The sequence below is a fragment of the Zingiber officinale genome, chromosome 6B (assembly GCF_018446385.1).
Source record: "Zingiber officinale cultivar Zhangliang chromosome 6B, Zo_v1.1, whole genome shotgun sequence".
Classification (NCBI taxonomy): Eukaryota; Viridiplantae; Streptophyta; class Magnoliopsida; order Zingiberales; family Zingiberaceae; genus Zingiber; species Zingiber officinale.
In genome coordinates, this window is record NC_055996.1 from 89,661,008 (window position 1) to 89,680,998 (window position 19,991).

Genomic DNA, 19,991 nt, shown 5'->3' on the forward strand with positions numbered 1-19,991 from the left:
GACTCGTGTTGTTCCTTCACTGGAGTTGATGATGTCGCCGCTCAGACGCCCCTCTCTCTTCCTCCTTCTGGCTGGTTAATCGACGTCTGTGATGCTGATCGGGTGATTGTGACCGCCGACGATACCCTCGTGGTACCGGTCGGCTTGCAATCAAAGTTAGATCATAACAGTTGCTTGTGTTGTGCATTGCCGACTGATGGAAGGAGCAAATAGTGGCTTTCATGCCTTACCTTTTGCGGCGTTCGAGCGATCGACTGTCATATGCTGCACGACATGCATTCGGGGCTCATGGTGTGACTGTGTTCCTTCCGATTGGGACCCCTTTAGGGGTTGATGGCTATTTAAATTTTGCCGCTCGGACGTTGCTATGGGCTCAGCCGGTGCCTCCTTTCTTCTGGCTACTTGGGCTTCCTCCACGTATATGTACTCCATGGCCCTCCTGAGCAGATGGTCGAAGTCCGTCGGTGGCTTCCGGATGAGTGATCGGAAGAACTATCCGTCGGTGAGACCTTGAGCGAAGGCATTCACCAACACTTCTGCGGAGATAGAGGGAATATCCATAGCCACCTGGTTGAAGCGCTGGATGTAAGCCCTTAGTGCCTCCCTGGGCCCTTGCTTCAAGGAGAACATATTGACTTTAGTCTTCTGGTGGCAGCGACTACTGGCGAAGTGGTGTAGGAACGCCACTCAGAAGTCCTTAAAGTTGTGGATTGATCCATTCGGTAATCTCTTGAACCAACGTTGTGCTGATTCGGAGGGGGTGGTGAGGAAGATCCAACACTTCACCCCATCGGTGTACTGATGAAATATGGCCGTGTTATCGAGCTTGGCCAAGTGATCGTCCGGATCTGTAATTTCATTGTATTCTTTGATCGCCAATGGTGTGTAGTGTCTGGGCAGACGATCATCCAGGATCCCTTGCAAAAATTGTTGATTGGTCCGCTCGGGCAAATCATCGTCCCTTGGTGTTTTCCCTTTTAGCACGTCCCAAATAGGTGCGTCATCCGAGGAAGATCCCCAGTCCTTGTCCACTTGGCCTTATTCCTCTGATGGAGTCTGGAACAACGCTTGATGAAAAGGGATCGACGCATTGGGTACCTCCCCATATGTGTCGGTCGACTTATTGTTTTGTCCCCAAGCAGATACATGATCCGCTCGGTCTCCATATCCTGAGTGATGTCCCGTCATTGATGCTGTGAGCTCATGCGCTTGCCGCTCGGTCAACGCTTGTTGTTGGTGCTCCTCTACTATCCTTGCCGCTCGAGCTTGTATAAACATATCGAGCTCCTCCTTTGTCAGCGTTACCGTGGTGAGTCATCCAGCGTCTTCCATCTTCTCGTTTCAGATGCAAGCTACGTTCCCACAGACGACACCAAAATAATCTTGTCCGAAAACGAGAGGGTGGAAAGTTGGGGATGTGGCTACTGTGCTGACTGACTGTAGAACGTGCTCCCATTTGTAAAACAAGTAACGTCAGTGCCGAGCTAGGGAAGGGGCCCCGGCGTTGCCCCTCAGACGCTCAAGTTAGTCACCAGAAGTGTAGAAGGAAGCGGAGCAACAGTAACACAAGCGCAAAACAGTAATAACGCGTACCTCCACCGGTGATAGACCCCCCTTTATATAGAACCCTAGTGGGCGACGTGCACGCTCCTTAAGGCATGAGCACGTTCTCCAATATGCCCTATGAAGGGACTTGTTAGGAAAGTACCTCTGATGTCATATCTTAACAGGGTATGCATATTCTTGACAAGACAGAAAAAGCTTCCGCCGTACGATCCACCTATCGACCACGCCTCGTGTCAGCGACACTATCTCCCAGAAGAATATTGAGAGATATGATAATGGTCCCGCTGCTTGGCCGAGCGGGGTAATCGCTCGGCCGGGACTCCTCCACTTCGTTGATGGCCAGGTCACGCTTCTTGGCCGAGCGGGGTAGCCGCTTGGCCGGGACTCCTTCTCTCTGTTGACATCAGTTGTTGTTCCCTGCGGTGACAGAGTGTAGTAGCATGCCCCTCCCTGTTCAGACAAGCTCTCTGGTCTCCTTAGCATCTTGTTGCTCCACACTGAGCATCTGGTCATTTTACCGTATTATCCAAGCTAGACGGTTGACCCGCCCGGACATTTATTGCTCAACCGACCTTTTTAGCCTCTTATCGATCGGCCACTGTAGCCAACCTCCGCTCGACCACCGTAGGCGAGCCTTTTGACACCTTGACATAGACTACCTTGATTTTGATCTCCACCTATGCAGTTAACTCGTGCCGAGTGGGTCCCCTCTATCACCGCATCACTCACCGATGACTCATTCGTCGACAGTCTCAAACGTGATCATCTATGGTGCGAATGATCAGTAGATGTGTTGATTGCAATGGTGATCGAGCAACGTAAACAAATGGGGTTGAGAGTGGACGTTAGTATGTATCAGTGAAATAATTAAGAGCATCCATATCAACTATATTTTAAGTAATTTTTTTTTTACATTAGTTATCCTATCCATCTCTTAAATTTAAATTTTATAAATAATATTTTTTTAAATAATTTAGGATAGATTGAGGATGGATAATTTATTTTAAATTTTAGGGGTATTAACAGAGAAACTGACCTGAATATTTTAAGAATCTCCGTAGATTCACATGCATTCAACACGTAGGCACAAGACCTAATTAAACACCGTTAAATGCAGACCCAACTGCGTGCGTTCCTCAAATGTATGCACAGCTATAGAGAGTGAATTAACTCCGTCGTGCCATAATATTGCTTTATCACTTTGGGTCGTATTAAATGGTTAAAATCTATTTAATCAGAATATATTTTATAAATCATTATCAAATATATTTTAATAATATCATATTTATATATTAATTATATATATTATAATTTATTTATAGTGGGTCAGATTCTAGACAATAAAATTTACTGATATAATTAATACATGGCTTCATAATCAATGCTCATATCCCTAACAGAAATGGCTTTACAGTTCTGTTGTCTTGATATCTGAAATGAGTTATAACGATCCTGCAGAAAAGAGGATATCATTAACTAATTTAGGGGCCTGAAGCATTAGGGAGCAGCTATATTATAGCATTTATTATTTTCTACAGAGAAATAGCTTGACATTGAACATTGAATATGTTCAGTGCCTCAGTGGGCAATGCACTGGCAGAAGCTATATATTGTAGCAATTACTAATGGAAGACAGCCAATTCATACTCGCCACCTACAACCATTCAATTCCATTTATTCTCGCCATTTAATATGTCACATGAATTCGTTTGCAGCGACAGCGTTGATCTGCGAAGACATTGATTAAACACATTTAATTAAATTAGTATTCTTATTATTCTAATAATAGTAGGAATTGATATAATTAATTAATTAATGTTTTATATTAATTCATGAAATGCATTGTAGCTAGGGAGGGATTATATTAGTGTTATTATTATTCTCTGTCGACGATGGTGGCTCGAAGGGGGTCCTTCATGACGACGGTGAAGGCGAAGGTCTCGGCGGTGGTGGGCGGCAGCTCGCCGGGCACCGGAAGCCACTGGAACTCCCTCACCATCCTGGCAAGCGTGAGGTGGATGTGGAGGACGCCGAGGGTGGCGGCGGGGCAGATGCGGCGGCCCGCGCCGAAGGGCATCATGCGGATGCCGCGGGTGCCGGTGACGTCGGTGTCCCAGCCGTCGCCTCCCTGGAGGAACCTCTCCGGCCGCCACTCGCCGGGGTCGGCCCACGTCGACGGGTCCTCCGTCACCCACGCCGTGTAGAACTCCACGCTGGCGTCCGCCGGTATGCGGTGGCCGCCGAGCTCGGTCTCCTGCGTCGCCGCGTGCGACAGCACGAAGTGGCTGGGCGGATGCCGCCGCATCGTCTCCTTCACCACCGCCTGAATTTCAAATAATTATCAATAATTATTTTTTATTTCTTCAAAAAAAAAAATATATATATATATATATATATATATAGAACGTAGCGTAGATTACGGAAAAATAGGGGGCAAAATGAAATTTATGGCCACGTGAGAGGATCCGAGGATTGCGATTCGGTTCGCTTTAAAGGAAAACCGGTTGGTCCGGCGGTTCGGAGTTGGTATCATACCTGTAGGTAGGTCATGGCCTCGACGTCGGCTTCGGTTATCTTCCGGCGCTTGTCGGCGCCGATCACCGCGACGATCTCTTCGTAGAGCCGCTGCTGCGCCGCCTGGTCGAGCACCAGATGGAGCATCGCCCATTCCAGCATCGTCGCGCTCGTGTCGGTGCCGGCGCTCATCACTTCGGAGCAGAGCGTCACCAGCTCCTCCTCCCCCAGCCGCCCCTTCCCGGCCAACTCCATCCGCAGCAGCGAGTCCACGTACGCCTCCCCTTCCGCGCTCACCATCTCCCATTTCGTGTTCGATCCGCCTTCCTCTAGCTTCTTCCCGCCGGCCTCTACGAACGCTCTCCGAGCCCTCACTAGCGGCGCAAGGCACTCCATCTGTCGCTTCCGTAGCTTCCCCGCCTCCGCCAGCTGCCTGCGGAAGAATGGCGTGAACACCGGGAGGAAGTCCGGCAGCTTCGGCGTCGTCATCATCATTACCTTGCCAAGGACCAATGCAGGGTATTAGCGAAGTGTTTTCTATCTGTTTGTTAAAATGTGAATGAGTTTTCCTAGGGTTTTGGGTTTTCTTTCCCTAAACAGACCTCCTTGAGCACCTCCTCGATGAGGCGGACGTGTTCCTCGGGAACGCGTGCGCCGAAGCAGATGCAGACGAGAATGCTGCAGATGGTGAGGCGGCAGTTGGCCATGACCTGCACCGCACCGGTGTCCGCGAACTCCGCGCGGAGGCGGGCGAGGTGGTTGGTCATGGCCCAGTCCCGAATCCACCCGAACTGCTTCACCCGCGTGGGCGTCACAATCTCCGTCACAAAGTTGCGGCGCAGGGCGCGCCAGAGTGGGCCGTAGGAGGCCGAGTTGACGGTGCACTTCCCGGCGCTGAAGAGCAGGCGGGTGGGCGAGTCGGCGGGGCGGCTGGCGAAGAGCGGGCCCTTCTGGACCAGCGCCTCGTGGATGAGATCTGCGGATGTCACGACGATGAGGATGCGCTGTCCCATGCGCATGGTGAAGATGGGGCCGTACTTTAGCCGGAGGTCGCGCACGACGTACATGAAGGGCCGCCGCTGGAGGATGACCTGGAATAGATTTCCCACCACGGGCCAGCCGGGAGGCCCGGGCGGCAGGCCCTCCGGGTTGCGAGAACAGCGCCGCCACCACGCGGCCGCCAGCACCGCGGCGGCAACGACATACAGTAAGTTGACGAAGTCCATCCGTTTGTAGAAATGCCACAACGAAGCAGAGCACTGATACGATACAGCAGCTTGACGAATTGTGTGGATTGGGTTGAGAAAGAGCAACAAAGGTGGTAGCTTTTAAAGAAGAGGAAGGGAAGAGGCAGAGACAAAGAAATGAATGCAAATTTTAATGAAGGGAGAGTAGATGGAGATAAAAGGTTGGAGAGGTGCGTTCAAAACCTGTACACCTCCATTGGTGACTATGCAAAATTACTCAGAGCTCAAGTCTTTGTTTTACCCACAGGTCAAGACAGGAACAACGGAGAAGATGATAAAATACTCAAATATGATGCCTTTGCTGTTCCTCTCAACTCTAGAAAGGAAATGTTCAAATGTACAATACTCCATTCATATGGATTCTATTGAATTACGTAAAGGAAACGAAGTTTTTACCACAAGCAAAGATTTGAAAAGGCCATGATAATTACCTGTTTCAGCTAACAAACTCTTGTATCTCCTTTCAAAAGAATCCTTTTCCAATCAGAAACTGTGGATGAATCCAACAGCAGGCCCACTGGGGCAAGCAACAACAGAAAAAAATGCAGAAAGGCTTTCCATTACTTAGGTAATAGCAGATTTTTTTTTTCAAAAAAAAAAAGAAGAGGAAATTGACATGTTAGTATTTAAGTAATGACAACACTTCAGACCTCGATGGATAGAATGCTTTTAAGAGCTTATAGATTTGCTATAATCTAAGATTAAGATAGATCTGTTGAAATTTAAACAATGGAATAAGATTTGTTAAGCTCAAAACTAACCTTTAAAATGAGTTGAAAACTTTCTGAGGGCTCAATTTTATCATAAAGCAAAGATAAATGTGCCAAAAGTTAAAGAACAAGACTTGCCTTGTAGCTAACTACTCGCTTGATCAAATGTAGTTAATTGTGCCTAAGGTTTAGACATGAGAGTAGGTGTATGTCAAATCTTTGGGTGGAGAGATTGTTATAACATTGTTGAATGCATCTAGTTACGTAGGTGTCTTAATGACATATTATGGAGCCGTTGCTTCGAGTTGCCTTCGACAAGTAATTGAAGGCATTTTATAGAGATGGTACTGCAACATCTGCAAGTAATTGAAAATGACATTGTGTAAAGAACAGCTTGAAACTTAATACCCATAGCTATGTTGAAGGAAAAGAACAGGTAATCTAGAGATCAACGAAACTATAGTTGAAAGCTAAAATGATCAAGTCAACTAATTGTATTTTTAGAGCAGCTCATTTACAGAATACTAGGGTTCATACTGAAATCATCATCTTGGTCTATGTTGTCAGATTCATATGCATCCAAATCATCTTCAGTTTCAGATTCATATGCGTCCCAATCGTCTTCAGTTTCTGATTCATCACCAATCGGGCTGTGAATTCTGAATTTCATCTCCTGCTCAACTAATTCTGCAAGATCATGCTTCCCAGAATTTTCATAAGCATCCATTAGAGCTTTGAAGAGAGATTCACTAGGCTCAATTTCCCCATATTTCAAGAGACCATAAATTCGTCTCAGTCCTTCAACCATCCTCGCCTTTCCATAGCAAATTGTTAGATAAACATAGGTAACAGTGTCTGGTTCAAGTCCTGCATCTTGCATCTGCATATACAGATTCAGGGCTTTGTCAATGTTTTCCGAAGCTCCATAAGCATAAATCAGAGCATTATAGGCATACGAGTCCAGAGGATTCCTAGTCCTAGCAGACAGAAAAAGATTACATGACTCTAGTGCATGATCATGCAGGCCAACCAGAGAGAACAATGTAGTGACTATGGCCTCTCTTGCAAACTGTTTTCCTTCATTGTAAGATGCCTGTAGTTGCAATACTGCCTCGATCGGTAGACCCCCTTTCTTTACTATACCAAAGATTGATCTAAATACAGAGGCATCAGGTAACATCTTTCTAGCTATCATCTCATGAATCAAATATGCACAGTCCTTGAGTTTTCCAGTGACAGCATAAGCAGCTAGAACACTATTGTAGGAAGCACAATCAGTCAGCAAGCCTGCCTTCTGGACCTCCTGAGCCATGTCTATTGCTTCTTCCAACATGCCCAAACTCTTGTAGAGGTATATCATTGTAGTATACGAAACACCATTAACCTCGCCATTTTTTCTCAAGTCATCAAAAATTAACTTAGCTTCGCTTACCATCCCAAGCTCAGCATATAGATCGATCATACAATTAGAGGCAATAGTATCAGGACCGTGTTCGAGGGTCTTCATCTTTGCATATACCTCCTGGGCTTCTCTCCAGCAGCCAGCCTTCTTGTACGCCTTCATCAGAGAAGTTAGGATGATATGATTGGGTGGGAATCCTGATTCTTCCATCAAACTGAAAAAATGAAGTGCTTGTTCAACTTTTCCAGCCTCGGCAAACATATTCACTAGCAAACCGTAAACCACTTCATTTGGTTCAACTCCTAATGGCTTCATCTCTTGATAGATTTCGAGCGCCTCATCAACCATAGCTTTGCGTGAATAACTTGCAATGATAGCGGAGACGGTCTCACATCTAGGTCTGAATCCTGCATCTTTCATCCGTCGTAGGAACTCTGTTGCTCGTTCAGGAAAATCACCACCAGAAAGCATTTGAATGAGAGAGTTAAAGGTACACTCATCCGGCCAGATACCAATATTTCGCATACTCTCAAACAAGGACACAGCTTTATCATATTGCTTTCCCCTCCCATAAGCTTTTATTAGCACATTGTATTCAACCACCTCCTTCTTATTACCAACTCCCCTCTTTCGATAGAACACGCCCTCGGCTTCCTCCCATAACCCCTTCTCTGCATAAACATCCATAATAGCAGCATAATTCTTGGAAGAAATGGAAGAGGAGCCGCAATGCTTCTCGAGGAACATAGAGGTCTCACTAAGCATCCCTTGATTGATGTACATCTTCACAACAACAGGGACAGACTGCTCGTCCACGAATTCGCCCGATTCAATGATCTTGTTGATCACATCCTCAACTTCTCTTACCATGTTTCTCTCGCACAGAGCCTGCAAGATTATCCTATGGCTCACAGTGTCAGGAGTAAGACCAGACTCACTCATCTTGTGGTAATACTTCAGGACTGACTCGATGTTTCCAAGTGAAGCGTACATGGACATGAATATGTTGAATGTTTTAGTATCAGGAACAATTCTTCTCCTCCGCATTTTATCAAACAGATCCTCTGCTTCAGAAATAAGGCCATTCGAGCCGCAGATGTTGATCATGGTATTGAATGTGATCGTGTCAGGGGAGACACCTGACCTCAACATCTCAGCAAAAGCATCTGAAGCATTTTGGAGCTTACCTGCTTTTCCATGCAAATCAATCAAAGTGTTGTAGGTAGCAGCGAGGCGAGGCCTCCTTGAGCCATCGGGAGCACTTGAAGCAATCTTCAGAGGAACAGGTGCTCGGCTTCCGGATTTGAAGAGCTCCGTGAGAAGGAAACTATTGGGGCTGATCGATTCTGAACCTTCAAATTCAATCTCGAGAACGTCGTAGTCGACAGTCCCGTCGCACCATCCTCGGAAGAACTTCTCTCCCTCGTCGAAATGCCCAGAGTCCTTGAGAATCCTGACGACAGTGTTCATACAGACTTCGTCAGCAGAAATTCCCCTTGCCCTCATGTGTTTGAGCCACAAAAGAGACTCCTTTAGGAGACCTGCCTTTCCGTAGGCGTCGATGAGGGTCGCGTAGGTGTTGTTCGTGGGCAAGATTCCGTCTTTCGCCATATCGAGCCAGCAGTGGCGCAGCTCGTCCCACCGCCTCGCGCGGCCGAGGGTCCGTAGCACAACGTTATAGTGGATGGGATTGGGACGGTAGTCGCGCAGGCACCGGATTCGGCGGAGGAGACGGAGAGCCCGGCGCCAGTCGCGCTGCCGCTTGAGGAGGACGGTCATTTCCTTGGGGGTGAGCTCGGCGAGGAGGGCGTCGAGGGATTCCTCGTCGGAGCCTCCATCGAGGGGATTCGACTCGAGAAACCGGAGGGCGGAAGGGAAGGCGCCGGCGGCGCTGTTGGGCGGTATCGATTGGACGAGAACAAGTTTGCAGTGGGGAAGGGAGGGAGAGGAGCGAGGGGAGGGGAAAAGCGAAGAAGGGTAGCAAGAGAAGGGGAAGTGCGGAGGTAAAGAAGGGTAGAGGTCGCCACGGTTGCGGAGATAGTAGCCGCCGGCGGCGCAGCAGCTACTCTGAAGGCTCATCGTAAAGAAATAACCGACGACCAGGGCATTTCGCGATTCCTTCCTGGTGGAAAAATAAAGGGCAAAATTAACGTTGCGCCCCTAAAAATAAAATACAGAAAGTAATTATTTCAGCATTATTATAATAACTACAAAGTATCCCAACAGTTAACGCTCGAAAATTCGGACTCCGGTTAAAAAAAAAAAAAAGGGGGGATTATTTCTAATATTTTCAGTCCAAAATATTTATAAAATTTTTTTCGCTCATAATATTATTAATCCGAAGACTTACACAAAACTTAAGAGAAACAGAAAAATTACCGATGAGAAAATTTTTTAATAATACGTCGCAGTAACTTATCAATAATACGTCATAACTGAGTCTCGAACTTTAGATCCCTAATTAATTAATAAGAAGATTAATGAAAAATTTTTCTAATAATACGTTGCAGCTAAGTCTCGAACTCTAGCTAGAACCATTATTGATGTATCTGCAGAAATTACTAATAAATCTTAAAATTATTTTCGGTGTGAAAAGAAAAAAGAATGTTAACGTAATTTAATTTTGAGCTTCATCAAATCAATTCAGAGTTAATTAGTTAGTAAAGAATCTAAATTATTAATAAAATAGTAAGATATATAAATGATATGATGCTCGACGCTTCTTGCGCGACGGTATGCGACATCTAATGTGGGTGATCTCACGTGTTCAAAATCCAATTTTTTTCAATCCATCTCTCATCTGTATGCAATAACTTTTCTATCTTTCCTCTTAAATTAAAATATAATTTTCTCTTCTCTCTCTTATGATTACATGCAACAATTACTATGGTACTGATTTTTAAAGGTGGTATAGTTGTTACTGTTGAATCGTGATCGTTCGATAGGAGGGGGGGGGGGTGAATATCGATTCAAAATTTCGTCGAGTAAACACAGCGGAAAAGTAAAAGCAATGCTAACAAAGTCAATTTACTTGGTTCGGAGCCTTTGACGACTCCTATTCCAAGGCTCGCACGCAAGGGTGCTTTCGATGAGCAATCCACTAGCAATTCGAATATTGATTACAAAAAATTAAGTACAGAAATGCTAGAAAGAAAATACCGACAAAAACAATAAGAAGAGAAAAAACAGAGCTTTGTCGGATGGCTTTCGCAACGTCGCAGGAGCGCAGGAGAGCAGGTTTTCAGTTGTTGTTCTGACTCCAGCCTTGACCCTCCTTATAAAGGAGGTTCGGGGTGCCTGGAACCTTCAGGGCGCCCTGGAGTGACATAGTCGAGCCAACCAGCGAACTCCACGTGGCACAGCGACGTTAGGGATAACTTTATTGCCTCCAGGCGACCGGGTACCTCCCGGGCGCCCAGACCTTGTTTTCCAACGGTTTCCTACCTGCAAGAAAACGTTAGTCCGAGGCAAATATATATCCTGCAAAATAGATTGTTAGCACAGTTCATAGTTTAACAGAAGGAGTGTTAATTAGATTTCGTCTCTCCGAGACCGGAATCTATTCAATATCTCGACTTAGAGTTCTGAAATGGTTCTAAGTCGGATCGACGCCTAAGTTCCCTTCCTGGGAAGTGGGAACGCGTCCTCACAGTCATTCTCCTCCAGTGACTTACCTTCACTTACCTGCCAGACGTCCGGTCAGCCCTTCGACCCGTCTGGACTTTGCGCCAGCTATCCGGTCAGCCCGCCGACCTAGATGGACTTCATGCCAAAAGTCTGGTCAGCCCTTCTACCCATTTGGACTTCGTGCCAGCTATCCGGTCGACCCGTTGACTTAGCTGGGCTTCTTGCTAGACATCCAGTCAGCCCGTCGACCTGTCTGGACTTCGCCTGCACACTCGGTCAGAGTGTTAGAGCAACAACAAAACTAACTTAACTTAATTAGTCATTCATCAAAACCTGAGTTAGACTGTTAGTGATAACCGCACCAACAATCTTCCTCCTTTTTGATGGAATGATAACTTGGTTAAGTTAGTGTAAAATGCAAGTAAAACAAGCATTAACAGGTTTTTTAGTTAGTTTTTATTTTCAAATTGTTTTAGTTAACTTAACCACCTAATCCTCTCCCTTTGGCATTCATCAAACATAAACATGGATCAACTAATCATAAATACAAAAACATTGCAAAAACAATGCTAACACAAATCAGACCGACTCAGGGGAGTTAAATAATTAGAAGTTTTGCTTCTAAAAGTATCTCTTATCCTTTTCAAAATGGCTAAGTTATAAGAAAGATAATTTAGAAAGAGTAATTTTTAATAACTTTTTCAAAATAGCTATGTTTTGAAAAATGACTAAGTTAGAAAGATAACTAATGTAGCAACATATCTTAGTAGTAAGTTTGCAGATTAATTTTCAAAATATAATTATTGCAATCATAAATTTATAAAAGCTAATTTTTCAAGTATAAGTTAAAAAAAATCTAAAATTCCAAACATAAGTTTATATGTTCCAAAATTTTTCAAAATAAACTTGAACTTGAAACATTTTTCAAACATAAATTCTATAAAGAAAATTTTACAAAAGTAAAATTTTCAAAAACCAGGTAAAATTCAATGTTCAAAATCTAATTTTTCAAAGTTAAGTTTGTGAAATCTAATTTGCAAAACTAAGTTTCTATTTTCTTAAATTAATTTTCAACATTAAATTTGAAAAATCATAATTTCAAAACTAAGTTTGTAACATTCGATTTTCAAAGGCAGTTTTCAAACCAAGTTTATAACATACAATTTTCAAAACCAAGTTTTAAAAAATTTAACATAAAACTTAGTTTTACAAAGATTATGTTTCATAAACACATTTCTAAAACATTTTTAGAAGAATATTTTTCAAAACCTAATTTTAAAAATATTTTTAATAAGAAATGTGAAAATAATTATTGCTCCCCCTGAACCTGACATTATTAAAATAAAACTTTTGAAAATATTTGCTAAGAATATTTAATATAAGATTTTTAAAGTAATTTTTTTAAAAAATAAATTGAGGTAGAATTTTCTAAAGAGATTTTAAAGCGAAAATTAAAAAAAAAACACATAAGGAGATAATTAAAAAAAAGTACACCTCCGCCTGATACTCCTTTAATTTATTACTCTCCCTTAATTTATTAATCCTCCTTATTTTATTACTCCCCCTTAATATAATGCTAAGGTTTGGGTGTGTTAAATTTCAAAGCCCTAATACATTTTTCTACCTAAGTATTATAGGGGATGATTTAGCAACACTTGTATTATTATCTCTATATCGTTGATATCCTTGTTTAATTTGATTAATTAATTATTCCAAAAAACAATTAATTTTAGATTTAGGTGTAATAAGTTAAACTTTTAGTTTTAAGGTAAAATAAGATAAGTTATTATTAATTCAATAATAGTCAATCATTATCGATAATTGGTTAACTTTTACTTGATTTAATAAAATAGTTTAAATTTTGTATTAATTGATTAATGAAAGTGTTCGTTATAATTTTTCATTTACTTTCTTTTAAGTAGGATTAACTTAGTTTAAAGTTAGTACTACTTTGAAGTTGAGTTTATTAAAGTAATTAAAATAAGATAAGTAAGGTTTAATTTAAGTCAATCTTTAAATATGTTAAACTACATTGAAATTTAAGTAACATAGATTTAGAATTAATTTTAATTTTACTTAAACTTTAAGTTTAGTATAGGTTTACCTTAATTTAAAACTAACTTTTAAATTTAAGTTTGAATTTAATTTTACTTGATTTTTAATTTTAGTTTTAGATTAACATAATTTTCAGGATAGTTTTTTTTATTTAAACTAAAAATATTTGTAAGTTAATGTTAATAATTTTTTTTAAAAGAAGTTTAAAAGGTTTATAAAATGATTTTTAAATGATTTTTTAAATCTTTTTAAATAATTTATAACAGAATTTTTTAAAAAGACTTTTTAAAGATTTTTTTTTTAAAAAAATATTTTTAAAGAATTTTTAAAATAAATTTTTAAAGAATTTTTATAAAATAAATTTTTAAATAATTTTTTAAGATAAATTTTTAAAGAATTTTTAAAATAAATTTTTAAAGAATTTTTTAAAATAAATTTTTAAAGTATTTTTAAAATAAATTTTTAAAGAATTTTTTAAAATAAATTTTTAAAGTATTTTTAAAATAAATTTTTAAAGAATTTAAAATAAATTTTTAAAGAATTTAAAATAAATTTTTAAAGAATAGAAAATAAATTTTTAAAGAATTTTTTAAAATAAATTTTTAAAGAATTTAAAATAAATTTTTAAAGAATTTTTAAAATGAATTTTTAAAGAATTTTTAAAATAATTTTTTAGAGAATTTTTAAAATAAATTTTTATAGAATTTAAAATGAATTTTTAAAATGAATTTTTTTAAAAAAATTTTTAGTGAATTTTTAAAATAAATTTTTAAAGAACTTTTAAAATAAATTTTTAAAGAATGTAAATTAAATTTTTAAAGAATTTTTAAAATAAATTTTTAAAGAATTTTTAGAATAAATTTTTGAAGTATTTTTAAAATAAAATTTTAAAGAATTTTTAAAATAAATTTTTAAAATAATTTTTAAAGAATTTTTTGAAATAACTTTTTAAAGAATTTTTATAATAAATTTTTAAAGAATTTTTAAAATTAATTTTTAAAGAAGTTTTAAAATACATTTTTAAAGATTTTTTTAAAATGAATAATTTTTAAAATAATTTTTAAGTTAAAAAAATAATTTTTATGTTAAAATAATTTTTTAAAATAATTTTTTTTTAAAGTTAAAATAATTTTTAAGTTAAAAAATAATTTTTATGTTAAAATAATTTTTTAAAATAATTTTTTTTAAAAGTTAAAATAATTTTTAAGTTAAAAAATAATTTTTATGTTAAAATAATTTTTTAGAATAATTTTTTTTTAAAGTTAAAATAATTTTTTAGTTAAAAAATAATTTTTATTTTAAAATATTTTTTTAAAATATTTTTTTTTAAAGTTAAATTAATTTAATTTAATTTAGTTTTACTTAACTTAATTTAATTTTTATTGGATTTAATTAGATTAGATTTAATTTAATTTTTTTACTTTAGTCATCTCATCCGATCTAAATTTTCAATTAGAGAATCCTATAATTTTGCGAGAGGAATTAGATTCAATTTTTTTAGGATTTGATTTAACTTTGTGTTAGATTCAGGTTTAACTTTGGGCTTAACAAACATGCATTCTTTGGATAAACTTCTGGGCTATGAGTCACCTGGACATCATTAGAATAATCATGCCTTCGATATTTTCCAAATAATCATATCCATTGAACTTAGTACAAAACCTTGGTCTAACTAGTTAGGATCCATAAAGGGTAGCTTCGGTTAGTTCCACTTAGCCAAATGCACCAGGTTGAAGCCATATCTTCCTAAATATGCATAGACTAAGCTTCCCTAACATACTATCATCCAAAACTTCACTAGTACCATTGGTCAAGTTAAACCTTGTCCTTTTACTCTAGTCCTAATTACCCTGTCGGGTAGATTAGTTTCGGTTACCCTGTCGGGTAAATTATTTTTGGAGGTGCCAGCTATTCTAGAGCCTCCCCTAAATTATTAATTTTCCTTTTAAGATTTTTTTTTTGTATAATTTAGTTTTAGTTAAGATTTAATGTTTAATTTATAATTTAAATTTAAGTTTTAAATTTTGAATTAATTAAATTTGTCAAATTATCTTTCTTTAAAAGAGTGTATTTAATATTTAAATTTTCTTTCTATTTTAATTTTATTATGTTAATTGAATTGTCTTTATTTAATAGATGATCGTTAATGATTGAGTTTTTATTAATTTTTAAATTTGAATTAATCAAATTGTTTAAATTATATTTCTTTAAAGGTTTATCTTTTAACCTTTTATTAACTGTTAATTTTGAATTTTCTATATTATCTTTGTTTAATATGTTATCTTTAACATTTAATTTTAAGTTTGTTAAATTTATTTTTGATTTTATCATAGTGTTTAATTTTATCCTTATATTTTCTTTACCTTTTAAGTTGATATAATTTGTGGAATTTATTAGATAAGTCTTATCTTTAAAACTTAATTTTTTGTTAATTAAATTATCTTGGGTTTGGATAGAATTTTCCAGATTGATATTGTCTAGATTACTAAACAATTTATTAATTTTATCTAGATCAATATTGACCTTATCATTATTATTTGAATTTTCATATTTGTTTAGGTTTAAATTTGAATTTTTAGTGTTATTAATTATTTTCAGATTTTCTGAATTTTCTAAATTAATTAGATTTAATTTATCAGAAAATATCCTAGGGGTATTTTTGCAAGTATTGTCAACTACACTATTTTCATAGATATTTTCAGAAATATCCAAATTAACATGTATATTCTTTAAACTACTATTAGCAAAGATATTTTTGTAAATATTACTAACCTTGAGCGTAATCCCTAATTCAGTAGGCTTTTCTGTTGGATTTGACTCAAGTTTGGATTCGATTTCGGCTTGATCGTCCAACTCCAACGGCTCCTCGTGAAGTTTGATCAATTGTGTCCAAAGCTCATATGCATTCTTGTACTTTTCTAGTTTGCATAAAACATTGTTAGGTAAAATATTACAAATAATTTTACTTACATTTTTGTTCAGTTCCAAGTCCTGAGAAGGTTTTCTCAATATTAGCACATAATCGAAATCTAAGCTTCCTAAGAAGCATTCCATTAATCGCTTCCAGTAGTTGAAATCTTCTTGATCGTATGGTGGTGGTTCGTGGGGGTACCGTCCTTTTTGAAAAGTCATTGAATGCTGAAGATGGAAAACTAAAACGTTGTGCCAAGACTTGGTCTTGGATTAGCAGTGCTGGAAAAAAATATAGTATTGCACTAATTTTGAGAAAAATAATAAAATATTAATAAAAATAAAAAAAATATTATTTCAATTTTTTTTGAAAATGTAATATTTTGTCAATACTAAGCAATGGTGAAAAGATGACGATGTATTTTTTAAAAATAGTTTTGGAGGGAAAAAAATGAAACGTCAATTTTAAAGATCAACGATATCTAAATTTTTCTTTAAAAAACACCCCCTTTACCTGATTGGTGGTTACACCAAATCAGAGCGGTACCTGCTCTGATACCACTTGTTGGATCGTGATCGTTCGATAGAGGGGGGGGGGGGTGAATATCGATTCAAAATTTCGTCGAGTAAACACAGCGGAAAAGTAAAAACAATGCTAACAAAGTCAATTTACTTAGTTCGGAGCCTTTGACGACTCCTACTCCAAAGCTTGCACGCAAGGGTGCTTTCGATGGGCAATCCACTAGCAATTCGAATATTGATTACAAAAATTAAGTACAGAAATGCTAGAAAGAAAATACCAACAATAAACAATAAGAAGAGAAAGAACAGAGCTTTGTCGGATGGCTTTCGCAACATCGCAGGAGCGCAGGAGAGCAGGTTTTCAGTTGTTGTTCTGACTCCAACCTTGACCCTCCTTATAAAGGAGGTTCGGGGCGCTTGGAACCTTCAGGGCGCCCTGGAGTGACGTACTCGAGCCAACCAACGAACTCCACGTGGCACAGCGACGTTGGGGATAACTTTTTGCCTCCGGGCGCCCTGGTACCTCCCAGGCGCCCGAACCTTATTTTCCAGTGGTTTCCTACCTGCAAGAAAACGTTAGTCCGAGGTAAATATATATCATACAAAATAGATTGTTAGCACAGTTTATAGTTTAACAGAAGGAGTGTTAATTAGATTCCGTCTCTCCGAGACTGGAATCTAGTCAAGATCTCGACTTAGAGTTCCGAAATGGTTCTAAATCGGATCGGCGCCTAAGTTCCCTTCCTGGGAACGCGTCCTCACAGTCACTCCCCTCCAGTGACTTACCTTCACTTACCTGCCAGACGTTCGATCAACCCTTCGACCCGTCTGGACTTCGCACCAGCTATCCGGTCAGCCCGTCGACCTAGATGGACTTCGTGCCAAACTTCGGTCAGCCCTTCGACCCGTTTGGACTTCGTGCTAGCTATCCGGTCGGGCCGTTAACCTTGCTGGGCTTCGTGCCAGATATCCTGTCAGCCCGTCGACCTGTCTGGACTTCGCCTGCACACTCGGTCAGAGTGTTAGAGCAACAACAAAACTAACTTAACCTAATTTGTCATTCATGAAAACCTTAGTTAGACCGTTAGTGCTAACCGCACCAACAGTTACAACGGATAGCAGCTAGTATACAGTAGTTGCTACAATGACGTTGTAGCAATTACTACACTATAACTGTTATACATTGTAGCAGCTACTACATAGTAACTACTACAACATAACAACTGCTGCAACATAGCAGTTGCTATAACGTTGTAATAACTACTGTACTGTTGTAACTACTACATTGTTGTAGTAGATCCTACACCGTTGTAGCAGCTTTTATGCAATAGCTGCTACAACGTTATAATATCAGTAATTATTGCATATAATATTAGGAGAGAGAAGAGAGAATTTCATTTTAATTAAAGAAAAAAAAGAGAAAAGTTGTTGCATGCATATAAGAGAGAGATTAAAAAAATTAAATTTTGACCGCGTCAGATCGCCCGCATCAAATTCACTCACAGTCGCATAGGATGCGCACGCGTGTGTGTGTGTGTGTATACACACACACACAGAAATGATATGCTAGGCGCCGCTTTGTGCGCGATTGTGAGTGACGTTCATACGTGGTGTTGCTAACTCGATTTCATTACAAAAAAATATTCCTTTTATTCTCCCACCCCTTTTGCCTTCTATTCAAAACAGTAGCAAAGGAATATGGCCAAATCTAAATCTCTCTCTCTCTCTCTCTTGCTCTTGCTCCTTCCTTCTCCGCGCCGTCCATCGGACCTCGTGCTCCCGTCGGGAAAGCAAAGCAAGGCGCTGCAAGCTAAACCCATGTTAGAGTCGCTTGCTTGTTCACTACCTGGCTGGCAGCTCCCCAACTGCCACCGAACACATAGTCGATGCTGGTTTGCTTAGCACCGCTCTTCATTCTCGATCGTAAGCTTTTCCACTCCACTGTCTATTGTTCAGCTCTATATAATAATTTTTAGCCTTGATAGATCCCACAATGTACAAGCCCTATCTACTTTCTTACCAATTTTTGCTTATGTAATTTGCAGGGAACTTGTCAAACATCAATTCCCACATTTCATAACCAATAGTAATTCATTTCATTTTAAGTTATAATTTCCAACCGTGATCCTAAATATATTAGAAGGAAGGAAGGATTTATGCTACAACGTGCAAAGCCAGCGCCTACTACTGACGCCTACAGCCACTTCGACAGTTAGCTATTACATGTTGTAGCAGCTACTTCGACAGTTAACTGCTACACCTTGTAGCAGCTAACTGTCCAAGTAGCTACTACAACTGTAGTAGCTACTTGATAAGTCATTTCATTTTAAATTGTAATTTCCTCTCCTTTATTCCTATTATATACCATTTATACATGATTATCTTTATTGAACATCCCGGATGTTAAACTGTTAATTAATTCCACAACTAGCTGCTACATCTTTATAGCAGTTATTTAGAATGTTAGCTACTACAATGCTGTAGCAGCTAATTTGACGGTTAGTTGCTACAATGTTATAGCAACTACTTGGAATGATAACTACTACAATGTTATAATAGCTAATTCGAAGGTTAGTTGCTGCAATATTGTAGCAGCAACCTCTATAGTGTGGGTGCTATAACGTTGTATCAGCTACCTTGACACTCCGAACAACTTTTTCTTACCATTTTTTTATTATAAAATTTGCAAAAAACTTGTTAAACATCATTTTCTACAAACCATTTGATGGTAATTTCAAGGTAGCTACTTAGATGATATTATACTAAGTAAGTAGTAGACATTTATATTTAGGGTTTAGGGTTAAATTTTTTATGATTTAAGTTGTAACTGCTACAACATGTATCAGCTTTTAATCGGGTAGCTGTAACACTTTGTACTAGCTATCTGACAGTAGTTGCTACACAATGTAGCAGTTACTCTACAATAGCTGCTCCACGTTATAGCAGTTATCTTACAATAGCTGCTACACTTTGTAGCAGCTACTTTGATACTCCAAATAAACAAGTCTTACCAATTTTTTGTTATATAGGTTGCAAGAAACTTGACAAACATCATTTTCCATAAACCTTTCGATGGTAAGTTTTTTCAATATAAGTTGTAAATCCCTCTAGTCTTAATATCTATTATCATGCACTGGCAGAGAAAGTGAAAATATATTGTGCAATTACCTTTTTTCCCTTATCGACCAAAGTTTTAACCCCTAAACTCGCCGTCTGACAAATATTTCGAAAGAATTTCATTGATAATAGATTGGTGCTTCACGGTGTCTTCGTCAATCAATCTCACTACGACGACTTATTTCTCATTCAAATCTTCGCCTCCATCATAAGTACTATGTTAGGCTTTAAAGTATTGATTCTTCTCGTTTAGTTTAGGGGTTTGAATTTTTAGGGTTTTGATTCGTCTCCTAGCTACTATAATGGTATTTAATGATTATA

General features: G+C 38.5%; 2 protein-coding genes across 2 annotated transcripts; both read right to left on the bottom strand.

Moving 5' to 3' along the window:
• Positions 1-3,147: 3,147 nt before the first annotated feature.
• On the bottom strand, positions 3,148-5,948 carry LOC121993065 (cytochrome P450 77A3-like). Its single transcript, XM_042547734.1, has 3 exons — positions 4,683-5,948; positions 4,102-4,578; positions 3,148-3,889 (listed from the first exon to the last, which is right to left on the bottom strand). The coding sequence occupies exons 1-3, from the start codon at positions 5,304-5,306 to the stop codon at positions 3,443-3,445; spliced, it is 1,548 nt and encodes a 515-aa protein (XP_042403668.1). The 5' UTR covers positions 5,307-5,948; the 3' UTR covers positions 3,148-3,442.
• A 531-nt stretch (positions 5,949-6,479) lies between these two features.
• On the bottom strand, positions 6,480-9,572 carry LOC121993064 (pentatricopeptide repeat-containing protein At1g73710-like). The gene has a single exon (XM_042547733.1). The coding sequence runs from the start codon at positions 9,516-9,518 to the stop codon at positions 6,552-6,554; it is 2,967 nt and encodes a 988-aa protein (XP_042403667.1). The 5' UTR covers positions 9,519-9,572; the 3' UTR covers positions 6,480-6,551.
• Positions 9,573-19,991: the final 10,419 nt, after the last annotated feature.

Bases quoted from the DNA above. Each gene is read 5' to 3' on its own strand.
- LOC121993065 (XM_042547734.1), bottom strand. From the start codon at position 5,306: ATGGACTTCGTCAACTTACTGTATGTCGTTGCCGCCGCGGTGCTGGCG. The intron at 4,579-4,682 runs GTCTGTTTAGGG...GTCCTTGGCAAG, and splicing joins TCGAGGAGGTGCTCAAGGAG to GTAATGATGATGACGACGCC. The intron at 3,890-4,101 runs GTATGATACCAA...TTTGAAATTCAG, and splicing joins AGGCCATGACCTACCTACAG to GCGGTGGTGAAGGAGACGAT.
- LOC121993064 (XM_042547733.1), bottom strand. From the start codon at position 9,518: ATGAGCCTTCAGAGTAGCTGCTGCGCCGCCGGCGGCTACTATCTCCGC.